The 14,609-nt window shown below is 41.3% G+C and overlaps 1 protein-coding gene across 2 annotated transcripts in view; it reads left to right on the top strand.

The window, feature by feature from the left end:
• The window catches only part of IGF2BP3 (insulin like growth factor 2 mRNA binding protein 3), a 70,919-nt gene that overhangs the window by 45,623 nt on the left and 10,687 nt on the right, over nt 1-14,609 (top strand). For both annotated transcript variants that reach the window (XM_083468228.1, XM_083468227.1), the window contains exons 4-9: nt 880-931; nt 1,035-1,098; nt 6,382-6,666; nt 8,524-8,658; nt 9,787-9,909; nt 14,163-14,298. In XM_083468228.1, coding sequence (XP_083324354.1) covers nt 880-931; nt 1,035-1,098; nt 6,382-6,666; nt 8,524-8,658; nt 9,787-9,909; nt 14,163-14,298 — 795 coding nt within the window. The remainder of the gene's footprint in view (nt 1-879; nt 932-1,034; nt 1,099-6,381; nt 6,667-8,523; nt 8,659-9,786; nt 9,910-14,162; nt 14,299-14,609) is intronic.

Raw genomic sequence — 14,609 nt, 5'->3', positions numbered from 1 at the left:
ATATTCTTACAATTCTTGCTGAATTTAGTCTGAGTATGATTAACAAAGATGTTGTTGGTTGGTTGGACTTGAAAGGTTACATTCCAGGCATACACAAGTAAATTCTTATTCAGGTGTCAGTGAAAATGTTTAAATAATATCATTCACTTGTTAATAACTTTATGATGCAGTCCTAAACATATTAACTACCATGAAAGATCCATTCAAATTAGTGGGATTACAGGACACCTCACTGAGTGAACATGTTTATAAAATAAAGATTGTAAAGTACTTTTTGCATCACATGACTTTTAGTAAGTAGTAGATACAGTAACTGAACACACAAGGTGCATTTGAAATATTTCAAGGGTTGCTTATTTCGATTCAACTTTATGTTTAATGAGCATTTTCAGTTTTAATTGCACTATGATAGTTGTTGTTGTTGTTGTTAATATAATTCAACAATTTCACTATAAGGACCAAAATTATATAATAAAGAGTAATTGAAAGACTGTGATATAGGAGCAAAGGAGTTAGAGCAGAGAACTGTAAATTTACCATTACACCAACCAGACTAGTTCCTGTTTTGTTTGTATTTTATTGATTTTCTCTTCTTGTCTAAATCCCCCCCCCCCCATTCATAGCTATGGAGAACTGACTGACTTGCTGTAAATGCTAGTTTTCACAATAGGTTTGTTGTATGCATTCATTTTGTTGCTAGTCCTTGAACTATACTTGGAGTTCAAATAGAGAACACAAGATGGAGAAACTTTCGCGCGGTTCGGGGGAAAGCCATGCCCAATAGTTTTGTAAAAAGCAAACATAATTTGGGGTTTCTTACAGGCTCTTTTCACATACAGCTACCATAGAAACTAATTTTAATGTGCTCCTTTTTCACAGGTGCTAGACGGATTGTTAGCACAGTATGGAACAGTGGAGAACTGTGAGCAAGGTAACACTAAAGTCAGACAATTAAAGAAAAAAATTAGGGATGTAAGCATAAAATTACGCCCGCCCCCCCAATATAACCCTTTTCCTTTCCTTTCTTTTTCTAGTGAATACGGAGACAGAGACTGCAGTAGTTAATGTAACATATGGCAATAAGGATCAGGCCAGACAGTAAGTGTCTATTTACTTGGATTTTATATCTGAGACTTACATCAGACTAAACGTGGCTAGGATTATACTATAAGATTCAATTCTATGGACTAAAATTCAAAATTGTGGGCTAATGCAATTGCCGTAACTTCTTGTCTGATTGAATGGCAGTTCCATTGAAGCTGATAGAAATCTTAATTGGCGTTTGTGGAAAATGCCATAAAAGTTTGTGCAACGTATATGTAAAAATACAATTTATATCTCTGGTTTGACACAAGTCTTCTAGTCCAGTATTTTTCTTACCTTTTGGAGGATTAAGCCTGTTCCTAATTTCTAGTTAATATATCTGAGGATTTCAGAATTGGATGTAATGTAAGCTTGTTACATCGTCTGAGCATTCATAGTATTCTGTTTCATTCTGAGGGGTCAGGGAGAGGGTATTAACATTTATCAGTGGCTTTACAGCATGTCTGATGAAATATACATTATGATATAAAACTTCTGCCGTCACCCAAAATGGTCTGCCTTTAACCTTGGCTCTTAAATGCTAGCTCAAGCAAAATTTTAAAGTATTCTGCAAAATGATCAGGGTTCAAAATTTGCTAGGTCTCCTGCAGAAGCGAATTCCATAGTAGTAAGCAGCCACTGGGAACAATATTTATATGCCCTTGCTTTTTAAATTCCCTCACTGTAAGTAAAGTCAAGAGAGTGCTTTTAAAGGTCACAGTGGCACATAAGTGAGGAAGAAGTCTCTGAGATATGCAGGATCAAAGGTTTTATAAGGATAAAACATCAGTTTTATTTATGCCCAGATGCTTGAGCTCTAGTGTAATGTGTTTTGGTTTGTAGTGCATTGTCTAGCCTCTTCAGCAACAGTACAGTTGTCGAGACTCATGAGCAGGTCACAACAAAAGGGAGAGTTGATGAAAAGATACACCGGTCACAGTTGAAGATAATTTTCTAGCCCAACATTGAATTGGGCTAGTTGAATTGGGTGAGAGCATCTCACACCTTCAAAGCTGCATAGCCAGAGATGACTGGACAGCAACAGTGTTCAGAGTATTATTACTCCCATTCTCACTAGCTATGAACATTTGATTTGATGAGCTTAGTTGTAGCCTTGCCTAGATCCAATGTACTGAGCTATATAAATGGTCAGATCCAGAGTTCTGTGAACAAGGGTAAATTTGAAACTCAATAATCACTGGCTTAGATCAATATTCAGTGACCTGGTAGCAGTCAGGGAAATGCCTCTGACAAAGACCCTAGGAACTGCTGCTTCTCAGTGATGATAGCACTAGAGTGGACCCACCTTTTTATTTGTGACAAGTTGGGTTTTTTCGCCTGTATTTGTATCCAAGGCAGCTGTCTACCAGTTCCATCTGGTTCCTACCTGCCTGCGCACTGTCTCACCAGAATGGTGCATGCTCTGGTTATCTCCTGCTTGGATTACTGCAATGCACTCTACATGGGGCTTCCTTTGAAGGTGACTCAGAAACTACAACTAATCCTGAATGTGGCAGCTAGACTGGTGACTGGGACTGGCTGACAGGACCATATAACAACCCCCCTCAGCAGCAGATTTTAAAATTCCTGCTCTATATTCCACTAATCTGCTATGTTAAATTGGATGCAGAAAATGCATGTATAAGTGCACCTTCTCATATGGACACTTTGGATAGAATTCTGCATCCTGTGAGCATAATTATTCTCTCTTTCCCCACCCCTCACTTTCACATGAACCTCATAAAAACAAAAAGAAGTTAAAAGATACAGTAATAGTCTGTCTCTTTCAAAACTTGCACTGTCTTGAATATCTTGTTTACTGTGCTGTTCCTTTGAAATAAGCTGCTCTTGACAGTTGTTCCATCCTCCCACCTGTTGTGTAACATCCTCTAGGAAAATGTATAGCTGCATTGCTGTGGAATGCAGGCTTTAAACTGAAGCAGGAGTTATAAAATACTTAAACTACTCTCTCACTGTCCTGTTAAACCACTACAAAAGAATTAAAATGAGATCCATTGGAAAACTGAGAAGGAATTCAAGAACTGTTCTGTTGGTTTCATGTAAGAATGTTACAAAGGCGATACTGAGACCAGTTGTGTGTGTGGAGAAAAGCACCCCATCTCCCATGAGATCTGTTCTGGATCATATACCATGAAGGGACTTGTTGAATGCTACAAATTGGTCAGTGTTAACCAACCGACAGCTTAATGCGCCTTTATGCAATATTGCAATTAGCTATTTACGTGATTGCTTGTGGGGAAGTAGCACTTGCCTCTAGGCAACCAGGTGCAGCCCCACAGCAGGTGTGTGAGAGCAGCAAAAGAGGCAGAGAGTGAGTTTGCCAAGTCTGGTTGGCTCCTTGCCCTGCCTGGAGAAAGCGAGTGAGGGTGCTATTCGCTGCTGTGTCTAAAACCTCTAATCTGTAACTGACTGCTTTTTATTATATACAAGACATCACTTCATTCCCCATTGCCTTATTTAAAAGTGAGTACATCCTGATAAAAGGGCAAATTATTGAGGCATGTGTTTCGGCTGATATATCCGTGTGTGTGTGTGCAACATTTTCTGCATTCCCTGATAATAGAATCATTGAATAGTAGAGTTGGAAGGGACCCTGATGATCATCTAGTCCAACCTCCTGCAGTGCAGGAATCTCAACTAGAGTATACATGACAGTCGGTCAACCTGTTTGAAAACCTCCAGTAAAGGAGAGCCCACCACCTTGGACATACACTCCAGCACAAAATCCAGTATTTGAATCCCATTGATTTCAGTGGAAGTCAAACATACATTCAGTTTTCCAGTTTTAATAAATGGGTATTTAAAAGAACTTAACTGTGGCTGGATCGTGCACTTAGTTGGTCATCGATCTGCGTTGCAAAAGAACCAGCCAGATTGAAAGAAACCAACTTTCTGAAGGATTTCAATTTGAAACTCAGATCTATATAGAACAGGGGTCGGCAACCTAGGGCCCATGGGCCACAAGCGGCCCAGGGGGTGGTTTAACTGGCCCACAAGCAGCCCTTGAACCGAGCTGCCCGTTCGGCGAGTCCCTGTGCACTGCACTAAACCAGCACGGCTCAGGGACTCGCTTCCGCGGCGACGGAAATCTCATCTGCGTAGGCGCAGACACCTGAAATCGCATCTGCACAGATGCCGAAAATTGTGGGCGCGCGCGATCTGGCCCACAGAGGGATCTCTGCTGGAGTGAACTGGCCCAGGCAAGGTAAACCTTGCCGACCCCTGATATAGATAAGCAGCACTTTCTCTTCCATCAGTTTGCTGGAATTCTGTAAACATGTATTTCAATCCGCTTAGCACTAGCAAGTCATTAATGGGGGCACTGGTCTTAAAAGGCAGAAAATATGAGTTCTGGCCATGAGGAGATAAAAACAAACCATTCTGCATTCCAAAGTATGTTAATAATAAAACATAAGTAGTGGTATATTCATTGGAACATAGGATGCTGCCTTATCCCAGGTCTGATTGTTCAGCAGCATAGCTCCATACTGACTACTGGCTGACTGGCAATGGCTCTCTAGGATTTGAGGTTATTACTTTCCCCATCATCCAGTTCCTGATCCCTTCTACCTGGGCGATGCCACAGGCTGAATTTGGGATGTTCTGCAAAGCATTTGCTCTGCCACTGAACAATCACCATTCCTATATGTTGGGAAAGCATTCTAGAGTTTCTCCTGTATGACCATGGGAATACATGGAAGAGTGGTAGGCAGTCAACAATCCCTTCTTGCAAGGTTCTTCATGCTTACAGAATTGATTTTGAAGCACTCAAGCTTAGTCCAACATTGCCCACTTCAGGCTGTGACAAAAATCCCACTATTGAACAAGGCTTTTAAATTATTTGCTAAGGTGCTTGAAGTCTGCCCCAGCCCTCTTCTTTTTGTACTCTGTGTATGGTGAATAGTGACAGAAGACAACGTGACCAGGTGGCAATTGTAAGACATCTTTTTGAAAGTCTAAATATAATGGCGCTTACTTCTGAATGAATAGGATTGCACTGTCTAAAATGTCACCTTGTTTGCTGACCTTTAGGGATAGGGAAAATGAGACGACCAAACAATTCCCCTTCCCCCAAAAACATAAGAATTTTGAGCAGAGTTAAACAGTTAAATTTTTCATCATAGCACTTATATTTGTTCATGTTAAAATTCTGTTATAATGCATGCTACTCGGGAACAGCTCAGTTGCTATGGAAACCTTTAACTTCCCTTAATTTCCTGAAATTAATACTGTTGGTCATTTGTGTTTTTAGAGATGTTTGTTGCTATTTGCTTTCAAGTACTCCATACAGTTGTACTTTAAAGTAACTCAGTACAGCTAACCAGAAAGGATTTGGCCATGCCTTTTCCTACATTGAGATTGGAACTTTTTCTACACCAAGGTAATGTGTATCCAATGCTCATTTTAGAGCCCCAGCCTTATTCAGTTTCCCATCCCTATGAGTGTGCCAAACGCTGTATAAAATTGAGCTGTCAGTTGTTCACTCACATACAAAAGATTGTGTGGTGTGATAAAAGTCAGAGTTCAGTTTCTAACTGAAACCTCTTTTTTATCTCTATACCTCACTTCTTCTGAAGACCAGATCACACTCATGTGTTTCAAAGAGGATTTTACTCATTTGCTGAGGTGGTTAAGTACTAAATCAGAATTTTACCATAGTTACTTACAATATGATGGTAAAGTAGTTGTTTTCAGGTATGTTTACTTCTAACACCTTTTTTACAGTTGTAGGGAAAGCAACTCACACTTGTAACACACATAAACGTGACAGATTTTAGCAGAGGTCGAAAACTGTAGGAACCACAGAGAAAGAACTGTATTTAAGCCGGGGGGGGGGGGGAGCTTCCATTAGTATGCCTGAATTGATTCCCGAAGGAATTGTTCTTCAGTACTTAAAGGCTTGTGTGCTTTATGGGCTTGTGAAAGTTGGCAGAACCAATATAAACCATAGTGCAAATTATGAAATTTGGTAATTAGACCGTGCCACTTGACCCCAGGTGTCATGATATTTGAGGTCCTTGTTTCACAATATGGGGAATCATAGGATTGTTAAATAAATAATGATAAGAACAAATACTATTTCATGGTTCAAGTGCTTGTTTCTTGTTTCAAGGGCATTATTATGTTTTACATGATGGTGAATAAAACACTAGAGCTCTCCCTACAAGCTTACTTGTGAGCGAAAATGTTACTTGTGAGCGAAAATGCCTAGCATAATGATTTCTTGTTCTGCCAGCTCCCACTTACAAAATCTTCCCTTCCTTGAAACCTGTACAGAGCAATAGAAAAACTGAACGGATTCCAGCTTGAAAACTACTCACTGAAAGTTGCATATATTCCTGATGAAATGGCAGCGCAGCCACCTCCTCAACAGCATCCACAGGGGAGACGTGGATTTGGGCAGAGGGGTCCTCCCAGGCAAGGTTCGCCTGGCGCAGGTACAAGGCAGAAACCACAGTCTGATGTTCCACTACGGATGCTGGTTCCTACCCAGTTTGTAGGAGCCATTATTGGAAAAGAAGGAGCCACCATAAGGAACATCACAAAGCAGACACAGTCAAAGTAAGTTCTCCCATTACATCTTTCTAGGGTGTTTTTATTTCATGGTTGCTGAGGTTTTGATAATAAAATAGTTCAATACAGTGGTACCTCTGGATGCAAACGGGATCCATTCCGGAGCCCCATTCGTATCCTGAGTAGAACGTAACACGCGTCTGCGTGGGTCGTGTTTCGCCACTTCTGCGCATCCGTGTGATGTCATTTTGAATGTCTGTGCGAGCGGCAAAACCCAGAAGTAACGTGTTCCGTCGCTGCGGAGCGTAACCTGAAAACGCTCAACCTGAAGCATATTTAACCCAAGGTATGACTGTAGTTTAACAGTTGGGGTGTGGTAATATATAGGAAGAGAAGAACTCTTTTCTGTTGGATCAGCAGGTCATGTGAGCAAGGATTCTGGTCCTGACCAGGCATGCCTCAGTACTATTGCTGTGAACTTTTGCTTTACGGTTTATTACCAAATTTGAGAAAATAGATCGGTATTGGGAATATTTCATACTGATGCTATGAGTGCTGAGGCCTCGGGTAATGAAAGTGAAACAGAACTGTCAAAAGAAGTACAGTATGTGAAATAAGATTGATGTTATATAGCAGCAGGGATGCGCAACATGAAGCCTGCCTTGTACTCTTCCCCAAGTTGTTAGCATTGCTATTTTTGGTGGTCAGGACCAGTGTGTGAAAGCCAAGTACTACTTGCTTTGGCCATTTTCCATGGAGAGAGATCACTACATTATTATCCGCTCAGTATTTTTATGTCTTCACCTGGCCGTTATGTTACAAACATGACCAAGCCAAACGTTGCATTACATTCAGATATCTTTTTAAACCAGGTTGTTTTAAAAATCATTTAATATAACTGCTTGGTTTTTTGCAAAATATTTTATTTTGCTCCACCCTCAGTTGCTAGTCTCACTTTCTCATCCTGGTTTCAGTTTTCTGTTTAGTGACTACCTACTGTTAGTGATAATTGTTGTATGTTGAGCCATACTTAAAATGTGAATTGAAGAAGGGAGGGAGGAATTTTCAAGGACAAGGCAGGAGAAGAGGGGAGGAGCATGCCAAGCCTGTAGAGTAAGGTCCAGTGTCTGATCTGGGCCAGTGTGGATCTGTAATGGATTCTCATTAAAACTTAGTCAAGGGATTCTGTCCAAAGAAATCAAGACTTTGTATTTCAACTCAGTGCAGACTTTAATTTATATAGCCATGTTAGTGCTCTAGGGTTATTTCAGAACTTCTAAGTAAGACATTCAACTGAATTGGAGGATTTGTAGTAGAGCAGTGGTACAAGTAGTGAAATGAATGACAAGCAACTGACCAAAGTTTGACATGTCTTGTCACTTGCAACAGAGAAAGAGCTTGAGGGTAGTGGTTTATAGGAGGGCATAACAAGATGTGGACAGTCCCTAGATATATTAGTGGAACTGACCAAACTGCCCATGAAGTTAACAGTTTCAGCAATGTGTTGCTTTATCCAGTTTTATTGTAGTGAGTGAGTATCATTTTTATAGAATTTTGCTGGATACTCAAACTTTAAATAGAATGACTTTCTTCAGAGTTGCTATTGTTCTGATGCCGTAAGAGATGTGTACAGAAATTGTTTTTTGCATGCATGCACAGCTGATGATGGATGACCACTCTTTTTTGTATTACAATATTCATCTGGGCTCCACTGAACAGGATAGATGCTTTTTTTGGTATGAATGAGGATGCATATCCACATCTGGAACCATTAGCTGTTGCATGCAACCTGAACTGTATCAAGGCCTACAAGTTCATAGGCAATTTTATCTACCAAAGCAGAACTCAAGACTGCTCTCTCAAGACTGAATGCACATTTTTTTACTACTTTTTCTTTCTTTGCAGAATTGATATTCATCGTAAAGAAAATGCAGGGGCTGCTGAAAAACCAATTACGATCCATTCTACTCCAGAAGGGTGCTCAACCGCTTGTAAAATTATCATGGAGATAATGCAGAAGGAAGCGCAAGATACTAAATTGTGAGTAAAGAATGCTTTTATTAAGAGGTCATTGGGTTTTTTAATAGTCCGTCTGAAGTAGATAATTGACAATTGTAAGAATGGATAATTGTAAGAATGGAACTGAAAAGTGAACCCATAGGAATGTCAGGTCTTGATCCTTGTGCTATGTTTATGTGTAATATAATTATAAAATAGCAGAAGGCAACTGGTGAGCAATTCTGAAGCAGAAAAGTAAGAGGTTTTTGTTTGTTACACCTTTCAGCACCTTTTTGTGCAATTAAAAGAAAATGTAAGAGGATGGGTGGTTGCTTACTTTTCAGATAAATTCCTGACATTTGATGGTTAGGAATGATACTCCTGAACCAGGCATACAGGCTTCCATAGTGAGCCATTCCCAGGCCACCTAGCAAAGGTTAGGTAAATAATGTCTGAAAAGCCGGATAACTAGTAGCAGAAGTAATTGTTATGGTATTCAAACCTAACATGCAGCAAATGAAAGACAAATATCCTTTGTGAAAGAAACCTATGGGAGAAGGGCAACCTTCTCTCTTCCCACACTTCATGCCTGTTTTTCTTCACTTGTAAGCTGGAAGAGGGGAATACACCTGAGTTCTTGCTTAAGCTCTGTTGTATCAAGTTGAAACTAAAGCAGCAAATGCCGTTACGGCTGTTGACAAATTCATTCTCCTCTTCCTCTCGCCCCACCCTCAAACTGGTGTCCAAGAATGCCTGTGGCTGTTGGGTAGAAAAGAAGACTGAGCTTTCTTTGGTAATTGAGAATACATGAAGTGTAACAGATGCAGCCTGCTCTGTTTTCTACCCAGAGATGGAAGGAATCTGCGTCTAATGGGTGTGAAGGAATCCTGCTCAAGGGTCATGGAAATGGCAGAAAAGTTCCTTCTGTAAAACAGCCTTTTCCATTAGTTATTCCTATGGATTAAGCAGAACAATTAATTACACTTGAGGAAATCAAGCAGGTTTTTTCTTGACTTGGAGGAATTTATCATGACAGTTTAAGAGTCTCCTGATTACATGGTTAACTGTCTGAGCCCTGAGTCATTGGAGAATGACTCAACTTTTTGATTTGTTACTTGATAGTGAATTATGTGACTCTTGAGTTCATGCAATTCTCTGGACTGCTTACAGTACAGAAGAAATTCCTTTGAAGATACTAGCACATAACAATTTTGTTGGCCGTCTCATTGGCAAAGAAGGAAGGAATTTGAAGAAAATCGAGCAGGACACAGACACTAAGATCACAATATCCCCGTAAGTATTCAATTCTTGTTAAATGGTATATCTTAGTTTTTAAAAAGTGCTATCACTTTTAAGTGCTTCCTCCCCAAGTTTCAGCCACAGAGCTAATACAAATTAATAGATCCATAAATCAACAACCAAATCCACTTTTTACTGAGGATAGGATGAAACCTTTTCTAGGAAGCCATATGATGAGCTGGCAACTTTAAATGTTGTTTTTATCAGAACTAGTTTAATGACCAGGGAGGTTTCCTGAAAGCTAGAGTCCCTGTGTTGAAAGCATTGCTAATTCCAGTAAATATATTTGGCTGTGCATAGAAATTACTTACTAGTTGTCTTCAGTATGTTACGTCCTTTTGTGTGTGTTTTTATAGTAATTTTTATTTGCCTGTTTTACATATTTTGTATGTTACGTCCTTTGGGTTCCCTTGTCTACAAACACTATCATAAAAAATATCTATTAAGGCACAACCGCCACCGCCCCCAATCTGCCCCATGGCACTGATCCAGAGGGCATCAGGTTTACCTGACTTGGGAACATCCCAGATCTAGTCCAAAATAAGTTTGGGGCCAGGGCCACTGTTTAAATAGGGTTTCAAAACTTGTGGTCTGTCTTAATAAAGGTGTTTAAGAGTCTTGGAATTCACAGGAATGGTACAAGAGCCCCAAAAGGGATCAGATCTGTTGAGACCCAAAGGGGCAATAGTAATATCCCCTGGGGATAAGGTTATACAATGAAATCTTACTGACCATTGGAAGTTATCCATGGGCCTTCTAAACATCCTTCTCCACGGACACGTTCTCTTGGCACTAGGCAGCTACAAAAATATGAATAAGGAGTATCTTCAGTTTCGCAGAAGGGGGGTCCCTTTTTCTGCCTTGCTTACTGTCCACAGACTTCTTTCATGGAGGTTGCACCTGACACTCTCAGGCTATATGCCCATTGTCCTTGGAAGCTGACAATCCTCAAAAGTTTTGTTGCAGGCTGCAGTGACTTTGGCTCAAACAATCCCTGCCTCTTGTCAATTCTGCAAGATCTTCGTGTTTTCTACATAGACAGATCTGCCTGTCATTCATGTAGGATATTCTCAGTAGCTTTGTCTCTCCTGCTTTCATCCCAGTCCTTAGGAGAACAATTCACATGTTTTGCATGCTTGTAGAGTGATCTGGATCTGGTGCCTTTACTTGGATCCTGCTTGGAAACAGAACATAATACCTTCAGAAGGCAGAAGGGCAGCCTGATCACTCATCTTAGCTTGTTGTTCTTGTGAAACGTTTCCCAGCGACTGCTAGGGGCTTTTGGTTTGCCGCTCTTATTTCCTTGACTGCGGTACCACCTGGAGCTCAAGCCAGCCTTCGTCAAGAGTCTTTGGGGAGAACACTTCTTTTGTCCCCACTGTTCTCTCCACATTTTTCTCCCGTGTTTTCCTTTTTGGAGATGCTAGTTGATACAAGAAACATTTTCATAGGACTTCTTGTCTCTGGAGAGAAGTAGCACTGTTCAGTGAGTCCAGTCCTCCATTCTAGTATCTTGAAAGGTTGCTGTAATTGCTTTAAAGCCCTGCTTCTGTGGAGGTCAGGCAATAATGCATTATGACTATTGCATCAGCAAACAAGAGCAACTACTGATCCTTACTTTTTTGGGCAGGGCTTTTCCTACTCTGTTGGAAACTTAAAGCTTTTGCTTTATGGCAGTGATGGCCAAACCTGGCCCTCCAGCTGTTTTGGGACTACAGATCCCATCATCCCTAGCTAACAGGACCAGTGGTCAGGTCAGGGATGATGGGAATTGTAGTCCCAAAACAGCTGGAGGGCCAAGTTTGGCCATCACTGCTTTATGGGAAATACCCCCCAAAAGTTTACCAGGTCACATCCTATAAATTTATTGTAATGTTCTGCTGTAGTTGAAATATCCCTTGGGTCAGTTCTGTTTGAATAATTGACAATACGCTTAGGAAAATGGGGTGCCAGGTGATGTGATTTGGAGCCTTTTGCTTTATAGGACAGGAAAGGTAATTTTATCTTGGTGTCTTGTGGTCAAAGATTGTTAACAAATGTTTATAAATTAGGTACATCTTATTTCTGTCTGAACTATATACGTTTTGTTGGATTTTTGCTGTTGTTTGCCAAGTTTATGGCTGGTAGCAATACAAATGAAATGAACTGTGAAGTCCTTTTCATCTGTAGCAAATTGAATTCAACACATATATCTTAAACAAAAATGTAAATCATTGTGCAACACTAAGACACAAATCACAACAAATTATGTTGTATGTTTGATGTACTTGTATGCAACAATGTGTTCTTCGCTAAACAGTAAACTGATTTGAGAAGTGATTGTCATTTAGCATACATATGGGTATCTTTAAACTAGCAAAGACTGAAAGCTCAGACTCCTTCCTCGCCTCCTGGGGCTAGAAGGATTCTTGGCTCTGCTATTTCTCTTGGCCTAGCCGGACTCCACCTTATGGTCAAGGCAGGAACAAACGCTTTGGAAGTAGGTTGATGCTGCCATGATGCTGTGATTTGCTTCCTGCCTCCATTGAATTCAGTCATGGTTGCTGTTGCCTCATGTATGTTCTCCTCGGACTAGTTATTCTCAACATACTTTCTATCTTGTGCCTCCATCATTTCAACTTGTGTTTTCTTCCTCTGTCTGCCTCAGCTTTGTCTGTGATGTGTGTGTAATAGTGTTATACTTTTATTCCTGGTGTCCACCCACCATTTTAGTGCCCATTTCCACCACCATTTTGTTGCATCTGCCATTTCATTTCCACCCACTCAAAACAAAAATAACACTTTCATCCTCCTTTCAACCATTTAACTGTTATTTAAGCTCTTCTCCATTTTCTTTGGCTGAAATTCAAGGAAGGGAATAGACAGGAGTGCCTTTTTCAATTGTTTTCTGAGTGGAGATGGGGAAAGAGCCCCTTTAAATCTGAACAGTATATCTGTTTGCAATCCATGGGTGGGTTTTTGTTTGTTTGTTTGTTTGTTTGTATGTATGTATGTATGTATGTTTTGCTGCCTTATTAGAGACACCTCTGCAGGGCAAGTATAGAAAGGAGGCAGGCAGATTATTCCCATTAGATTGCTGCACAGGAGAAGGCTCCTTCCTTGAGCCATCTAGTTCTGCTTACTTGGCGTGTTGCTCTGGCCAAATGTGGTTCTCGAAGGAGGCTGTGCCTGCTCCAACAACTAGTAGTTTGGTAAGACCCAGCTATAATGTCTGAAGGAGGGCTGGCTTGCAGGCAGTCTTGGCCATGGGATCCAATAATAATAATAATAATTTATTATTTATACCCCGCCCATCTGGCTGAGTTTCCCCAGCCACTCTGGGCAGCTCCCAATCGAGTGTTAAAAACAGTACAGCATTACATATTAAAAACTTCCCTGAACAGGGCTGCCTTAAGATGTGTTCTGAATGTCAGGTAGTTGTTTATCTCTTTGACATCTGATGGGAGGGCATTCCACAGGGAGGGCGCCACTACCAAGAAGGCCCTCTGTCTGGTTCCCTGTAGCCTCACTTCTCGCAATGAGGGAACCGCCAGAAGGCCCTCAGCGCTGGATCTCAGTGTCCGGGCTGAACGATGGGGGTGGAGACGCTCCTTCAGGTATACAGGACCAAGGCCGTTTAGGGCTTTAAAGGTCAGCACCAACACTTTGAATCGTGCTCGGAAACGTACTGGGAGCCAATGCAGATCTCTCAGAACCGGTGTTATGTGGTCCCGGCGGCCACTCCCAGTCACCAGTCTAGCTGCCGCATTCTGGATTAATTGCAGTTTCCAGGTCACCTTCAAAGGTAGCCCCATGTAGAGCGTGTTGCAGTAGTCCAAGCGGGAGATAACCAGAGCATGCACCACTGGCGAGACAGTCTGTGGGCAGGTAGGGTCTTAGCCTGCGTACCAGGTGGAGCTGGTAGACAGCTGCCCTGGACACAGAGTTAACCTGCGCCTCCATGGACAGCTGTGAGTCCAAAATGGCTCCCAGGCTGCGCACCTGGTCCTTCATGGGCACAGTTACCCCATTCAAGACCAGGGAATCCCCCACACCCACCCGCTTCCTGTCCCCCAAAAACAGTACTTCAGTATACAAGCAACAGTTTCAGGGACTACCTCTCCCTGGGGTTTCAGCAGCGAGGATAATTAGGTCGTGCACATTCCACAGAGTGCATTTCTGAAGTTTTCAAGGTATAATTACTTTCTGTTTCAGCTTTAAATACAAACCATTACATGCATAGCAGTTGACTGCTTTCTGCTTTGTAGATTACAGGACTTGACGCTCTATAATCCAGAAAGGACCATTACAGTTAAAGGCAGTATTGAAACATGTGCCAAGGCTGAGGAAGAAATAATGAAGAAAATCAGGGAGTCGTATGAAAATGATATAGCTGCTATGAATGTAAGTTGATTTCTAATTTGGGGGTTGGGAGGTGGGTAAGTTAGTCATTTATTTGATTTCCTCCCAATAAATATATTGTATCTTTTTTACTTCAGTGGAGGAAAGCATGCAGGGGAAGACTGGTACCCAACCATCAGCTTCATAGAGAGAGACTGATGCATATGTTTGTCCCTTCAGATGGAAAACCAGTCTAGTTCAGTACACACACATCAAACCCATCATCCCTGGCCATTTGCTGCATTTGCTTGGGTTGATGAGTGTCAGAGTCCAACAGTATGGGGTCACCATTTCCCCATCCCTGTTGTAGGGTG

This window comes from Podarcis liolepis, assembly GCF_965112155.1.
Source record: "Podarcis liolepis genome assembly, chromosome: 12".
NCBI classification, from domain to species: Eukaryota; Metazoa; Chordata; class Lepidosauria; order Squamata; family Lacertidae; genus Podarcis; species Podarcis liolepis.
The sequence above is the reverse complement of the archived record's forward strand: the minus strand, read 5'-3'. Positions and strand labels throughout refer to the sequence as shown.